Source organism: Myotis brandtii, unplaced genomic scaffold (genome assembly GCF_000412655.1).
Source record: "Myotis brandtii unplaced genomic scaffold, ASM41265v1 scaffold395, whole genome shotgun sequence".
Classification (NCBI taxonomy): Eukaryota; Metazoa; Chordata; class Mammalia; order Chiroptera; family Vespertilionidae; genus Myotis; species Myotis brandtii.
This window is the reverse complement of record NW_005365155.1, coordinates 3,261,036-3,268,325: the sequence shown is the minus strand read 5'-3', so window position 1 is coordinate 3,268,325 and position 7,290 is coordinate 3,261,036. Positions and strand designations below refer to the sequence as shown.

The following is a 7,290-nucleotide window of genomic DNA, read 5'->3' as shown; positions in this document are numbered from 1 at the left end:
AGGTTTAATGAATGTATAGTTGATTAAATTTTTAGGACTTATTTATTAACCAAAGTATCTCGAGTGGTTGAGGCGAACAATGGAATACCTACTGTATAGCTATGAGAATGAAAAAACTACAGGTGGCCCTTGAATACAAGGAGTGAGCAGAGTGGTTAGGATCACCAACCCCTGTGCAGTTGAAAATCCATGTATAACTTTTGACTCTTCCAAAACTATTAATAGCTTCCTTTGGCTGGAAGCCTTACCAATAACATAAAGAGTTGATTAAAACATGTTTTGCAAGTTATATGTATTATGTACTGTCTTCTTACAATAAAGAAAAAAGATGTTACTAAGAAAATCATATGGAGAATACATTTACTTTATTTACTGAAAAAATCCATGTATAAGTGGACTTGCACAGTTCAAACCCATTGTTCAAGGTCAACTGTATAACGTCACGCAACAGTGCAGATCACTCTCACAAACATAATGCTGAGTAACAGATGCCAGACAGGAATACATGCTGCATGATTCCATTGATAAAAAGTTAATAAATAAGCAAAACTATGTTCAAAGTCAGCACAGTGTTGGCCCTTGGGTGTTTCTATGAAAGGGCTTTTGGGATGGTGGTAATTGTTTCTTTCTTGATCTGGGTGTTGGTTGCATGAGTGTGTTCAGTTTGTGGAAATTCTGAGGTTTGTACATTTATGACTTGTGCATTTTCTGTATGTATGTCATACTTTGATTAAAAACTTCTCTGAAGTTTCTAGGTGAAACAAAACTAACCACACTCACACTACAAAAACTCACAATTGTTAACAGGAACAAGAAAAATAAGCATCTAGGCTAGACTGGTAATTAAAAGTCACATTCCATTATATTCCTAATGTATTAAATTGTGATGAAAAAGGTAGGAAAACAATTTATATTTTAATAAAGGACAATAAAAAGTCAAATTATAGCCAACTGTTAAAGTTTTGTGTTTTGTTTTTTTTAATTCTAGGGTACATGTAGTAAAAAAAAGAAAACCACAGACACACACAAAACAGAACAAGAGTATCCGCTCAGGGGCTTTTTTCTGAACAAATGATGCCCGAGTCTTTCTCGCAGCATGCTTCTTAGCAAGTCTCTAAGTCTAGCCTGTCACATAAGATACTAAGTGATGAGTCTCTTGCATGTTACTTTTAATATCTAATATTTTCACTTCTGGGTAAGAGAAAAAGCATTTTGGTCCATTAATTCACCTACTCGCTCCTGGAGGACATTAACCAACTCTGCTATTACGAAGACATGCGTGTCATCAATGTCTTGAATGATGAACTTCTTCCCTAGGGCATTTGACTCATCCAAGTACAGCAGAAACTGCTTCATGGCAGGGTCACTGTAGAGGTAAACACATATTGATGAGAAACCTTATTGTCAATTTACACCAGAACCTGAGTGATTAGAATTTTGAGCACGTCGAATTTTTAGGTTAAGTTAAAAATCCTAAACTCTCACTCCCACTCTGCCTTAAGTGTTAATGATTTATAGATGTAGCTTCATTTTAGAGCTATTAGCGTAAGTTTAAGAGAAAGAGGCCAATAATATTTTGAAAAGAATAATTTGTCACTGACAAGTGAAGAAGTAATGTTCAAAGCTTTGTAGTTAATAGGGCCTAGAACAGCTGTGGGCAAACTACGGTCCGCGGGCCGGATCCGGCCCGTTTGAAATGAATAAAACTAAAAAAAAAAAAAGACTGTACCCTTTTATGTAGTGATGTTTACTTTGAATTTATATTAGTTCACACAAACACTCCATCCATGCTTTTGTTCCGGCCCTCCGGTCCAGTTTAAGAACCCATTGTGGCCCTCGAGTCAAAAAGTTTGCCCACCCCTGGCCTAGAATCACAGCCTCCTTAACTGACTTTAAAAATTAATTTCCTTACTTGTCCACAACCATTACATTTAAAAAGCCAATAGCTTTTCACTACCTTGCCAGTGACACATTAATTTACAAAACCAGTTAAATTGTCACTTTATAAAGCAGGGTACACAGCTAGAGTCAGATCTGGATTCAACCCTGGCTTTAGCACTTACTTGTGTGACCTTAAAATGTATTGACTCTCCTAAAACCTCAAAGTAAACCTACATAACAGAACTGTTATGGAAATTAAAGGAGAAAAATGCCAAGGATAGTATTTGATCTGCAGTTGGTACTCAAGATCTCCCCCTTCCTTAAAATTCTGAAGCTTATAAGTCTGAACTATCATTCAGAATCTTTAAAGAAAATTCTAACAAAATCTCTTTGTGAATGCTGAGCTCAAAGAAGAAATCCAAATTCAATTCCATTTATTTGTGGCTTTATTTTGGAATGAATAGAATAATCAGAAGGGAAAAAGGGATATAATTTTTTGGATTTACCGAAATGTGTCTTTCATCAAAGCCATGACAAGGGATGAGTATAGCTACAGAAAAGAGTCCAAGGACCACACCCTGGACAACCCAACATCAAAAGGTTAAAAAGGACAGATCAGCCCTGATCGGTTTGGCTCAGTGGATAGAGCGTCGGCCTGCGGACTGAGGGGTCCCGGGTTCGATTCCGGTCAAGGGCATGTGCCTTGGTTGCGGGCATATCCCCAGTGGGAGGTGTGCAGGAGGCAGCTGATCGATGTTTCTCTCTCATCAATGTTTCGGGCTCTCTGTCCCTCTCCCTTCCTCTCTGTAAAAAATCAAAAAAATATATTAAAAAAAAAAAAAGGACAGATCAGCAAAGCAGATTATAAAGAAGTGAACACTGAAGTAGGAAGAAAGCATGAAGAGTCCTGGAAGCCAAGTGAACAAAGGACATTCAGGAAGAGTAAGTGATCAACTGTGCCCAATGCTGTTAATAGGTATAGTAAGATAAGGACTGAGAATTGACTATTGGATTCAGAGTTGCTGGACTTGGCAAGGGCAGTTTTGGTGGAATCATAGAGGAAAAAGCCTGACTGAAGTGGGTTTCGGAAAAGAAAGAAATTAAAGAAAGTGAACACAGAAGGCCTTCTGGGAAATTGTGGTACAAAGAGCAGGAAAATAGAGTGGGAGCTGGATAGAGATGTGGGAATCAAGTGTTTTCACCTGGGAGGGGAGAATAATAGTATGTTTGTGATGCTGACGGAAATGACCTAATGGAGAAAGAAAAGCTGATAAAGCAGGAGAAAAGAGAACTTCTGAAAAGGTGTTCTTAAATAGGCAAGAGGGGATGGGATCTAGTTCCCAAGCAGAGAAGAGTATATGGGCACAGACAGATCCATGTGGTAAAGACTAGTGGACATTCTCTTCTGATTTTATTTTCTTAGTTAATCAGGAAGCAAGGGCTCAGCTGCAAGTGAGGACAGGGAAGTTGTTTGAGATATGAGAAACTGAAGGTATGAAATACTATACGTCATCCATTCTAAGAACCATTTTTCCTCACATTTTAACATCTTTAAAATTGGGACGAGTCTTACAATGAAGAGCATGTTATAGTATAATTGGCAGTGGTTTTTCTTAGAGGTACTTAAAATATTGGTAAGTTATAAAATCGATGAAATCTTAGATTTAATTGACTGTAAAAGCGTTACTAGGAGTGGGAGAAGTGGACTAGGAAATGTAGGTTTGCTGGCTAGCATTCAGGCTCCATGTGAGTTTATCAGACATAAATCTGAAGTGAGACTAATTAGTATGTTTGTATGTTTTTCTCCAGCCACTGAGAATTATGGAGGTAAAGGCTCAGAGAGGGTGAAGAGCTGAATTTTACCAGATTTGGTGAGTGTGACAGAAGGGAAAGGGAGTTGAATGTGTCTTTGAGAGAACACGTATTTGATGGGCTGCGGAACATAAGCTGGGAAAGGAGAGTGAGATGTTGGGGTGGCGAAGGACAATGAAAAGGTGGGAGAAACAACAGACTGTCTATCTGCAGAGTGGAGGAAATGATGGAGATATGGGCATTAGAGGGAGTGGACAGGAAAGCAGGGGGTTGTCAGTTAGATGCCTACAGTGGAGACTTTGGAGATGGCACTATGGGTAGGGACAGGTGTAGGTCTGACTATGTGAATGAGTGACTGCAACTGGGTGGAGGGTAAGCTTACTGGAAGAGGTCAGGGAACTGAGAGGACATGGTATTGAAAGGACTGACCCCATGGACATCAAAATCACTAAGAACATGACAGGACAGCTCCTGGAGAGTGACCGGTAGTCTTCAGAGAAAAACCCTCAAGAAAAGATCTGGGTGTTTGTGGATTATTCCAAAGTGGGTGGTCTGGTCTGATGGTATGAGATTCAGAACTGGGAGTTACTATGGAAGAGGGGAGAATTCCTAGAAGTGGCAACGAGGAGTAAGGTAGATACCTATCCCATTCCTGGCCCAATGGTACAAGAGGTATTAGAGAAACAATTCAACACTTGATAGGGTTGTGGGAGCAGTGCACTCAGGAGAAAGCCAGGTTTTGTTATAGCCTAAAGGAAAGGGGGCCTGCAGAAAGGAAGAGGAAAAGTTCAGAGAAGAGGCTGAGGGGGTTCTGCTGCTCTCTCAGGTTCTAGAGGGCAAAGTGGAAAGGATGGTGAGGAGATGGAATTAATAAAGTGGATGATACAGCCATAGACAATGCGTGTAAAAGGAGTGAGGGGTGGCAATGGAAGTATGTGGCCTTTTGGGGGACTGAAAACAAGAAAGGATATAAAGTATAAGAATGAGGGTCTCCTGACAGATAGTGACACTGGGACTGAAAGGCAACAATAGCCAGTGATGGATTGGAGAGAGAATGGAGGTCTTTGACAAAGATAGTCCAAAGGAGTAAGCCCAACAAAGTTAGAGCCCTCATTTGTCCAATAATCCCGATAGCTGGGCTTTATACATAAGTATTCCATATAGATCCTCAGTCTAAGAAAAGCCTTCATTTCTTCCACTGTGGCATCCTTGAAATTTTTGGCATTGTAGGAGTTGGGCTTTGCTATATGCAATTGGTGGGCCCGGAGGTTGGTTTTCTCTGTCAAATTTTGCCAGAAAGTATCATCCAAAAACAAGGATAAAGTCAATTGGTTCACTCTCCTCTGTGATAGATCCAGGAATGTTCACTGGGCCTTTTCCATCCTCAGTGAAATTCAGATCTGTATTTGGTGATACAAAATTCCTTGTCCAACCTTCATCACCACCTAGATCTCCCCCATCAGCTGTTTGAGGGACACGCCCCCCTTCTCTTACTATCCATCTAGCTCTAGATCTATAAGGTTCAAGATTCTCCTCATCACTCGAGCTCTCACTGTCTGTGTCACTTGAACTGGAAACGTATTCTTGATGAAATTCTGACTCCTCAGAGTCTGAATCAACCAAAGTATCGATCACCTGTTGGACTGTGATAAGCCTAGACCTACTTCGCTTTCCTGTTGAAGTGCTTGGTTCATCAGCCGCTCGTTTCATTGTGAATTTTCAGAATTTTTTCACGTCAAACCACACAAAGTCAATTCAAACACATGGGGGCAGACATTTGCAATGGCTAACCATGAGGTTTGACCACGATTGGTTGGTTATTTTTAGTTTGCGACGCATTTTTTTTCACGTACTAGGCAAAGTACCGAAAATTAGGTACAGCGGTATAGCGGCAGATTCGGAAATTACCGAAAAATCGGTACAGCGGTCTGGTAGGGTTAAGAGAGTGGCTGGTTAGTTAGGCAATTTATATCAATGGCCTCCATTAAACTTTTTGAAAGAAAATGGAAAGCAGTCAATTTGAGATTGAATTCTCAAGCCTGTACCTGAAATATAATTTGTAATAATTCAAAAAGATAAAAGTTTAAGGGACAATTTGTTATGAAATGTACAGGGCCTGAAATATCTTGCCTGAATACAGGGCTATTCTTCTACATGGTCTCTGGGAGAACCTGCTGGCAAGGCAAAAAAACAAAACCAAGTGCCCACATGTACAATGGCTTCCAGTGTGTTATCTTATTCCACCTCTTACCACCACCTGACACAGCCCACTCACCTACCTGAAACATTCCTAACTTCCCTCCAACTGCACTGTTTTATTCTGAACTGCTTTTATTGGTGTCTCCTCTACCCAAACTTTAAATTTGCACTATGTGTTGGTAGCCTGCTAGTCACATGTCAGTACTGAGCACTTGAAATTTGGATAGTCTGTGAAATGTGCTGTAAAATAAAATACACATTGGATTTTGAAGCTTTAATATGGAAAAAGATAGCACAATTTTGAAGTCTTAGTACAGACTCTGAAGCCTTACTCCATGTTGAAATATTCTAGGCATACCGGGTTAAATAAAATATATTAATTTCACCTGTTTCATTTTACTTTCTCATGTAGCTACTAGAAAATGTAAGATGACATATGTGGCACACAGTATTATTTCTATAGGGCAGAGCTACTATAAATGCAAGAAGTACTCTGGGATTTGGACTTGCTCCTCCCTCAGCCTTGCCATCACGTAAGCAGTACCATTATCCATATTATGACTCATATTAGGGGCCTAGAGATACAGGTAACAGTATTTTCAGATAATAGGAGTGACCACAGAGCAGGATTCCCAGATGAGACCGAATTACTGGTGGGGCAAGCAAACAAGCGGAGACTGAGCAAGACTGGTCCATCAGATCAGGTTTTCAGCTGCACGATAACCAAGCCCCATGTTAGGTGGCTTTGCGGAACTGACCCGTGCTGGGCGTTGAGGGCCTCTGCTCATTTAGGTTTCTCCTTTCTCCCTTGAAATGTATGACTAGTTTAAACAACCTTCACCTGGCTCGCTTAGCTTTTTTTCTCCCTGCATTTTTGGAAGGCCACAGTTTGTGAGGTGAAGACTTAGCAGGCCCTGAAATTCTGTGGTAGGCAGTTAGATAGAAGCAGTTCGACAGACACAGCAGAGCAAGGACCGTCACCCAGGAGGAAAGCCCCAGGTGCCTAGCAACGGGCAAAACTGGGAAAATAAGGACCTCACTCCCAGGATAACCTTTCCTCCCCTTGTATATCACTGGTCATTCAGTTTAGACCCCCTGAGGGGTGGAACAAGGGGGCAATTAGTGACCTCATTCGACTCCCATGCAGGCCCTTGCACAACCACTCCCTTAAGTATTAACCCCTAGGGATAACATCTAGGCCTCAGTTGTGTTTCATTCAGCTCCAGGCCCTGCACAACCAGACTGGGCTGACTCAGGACCAGTTACATTGACTAATGACCCCTGACACCCTCCTGAAAGGACACGCCCAGAAAGCTGAATATTTTACTGAGATCCTCCTCGGGGCCTCCCCTAAAATCCCGCCTTCAAAGCCCTTAGGAAGGCGGACTCTCCCAAGAG

The 7,290-nt window shown here is 41.1% G+C and overlaps 1 protein-coding gene across 2 annotated transcripts in view; it reads right to left on the bottom strand.

Moving 5' to 3' along the window:
* Positions 1-343: 343 nt before the first annotated feature.
* Positions 344-7,290, bottom strand: part of GTF2H5 (general transcription factor IIH, polypeptide 5) — a 9,004-nt gene continuing 2,057 nt past the window's right edge. For both annotated transcript variants that reach the window (XM_005872888.2, XM_014545068.1), the window contains exon 3: positions 344-1,366. In XM_005872888.2, the coding sequence (XP_005872950.1) occupies positions 1,186-1,366 (181 nt within the window). In that variant the 3' untranslated portion in view covers positions 344-1,185. The remainder of the gene's footprint in view (positions 1,367-7,290) is intronic.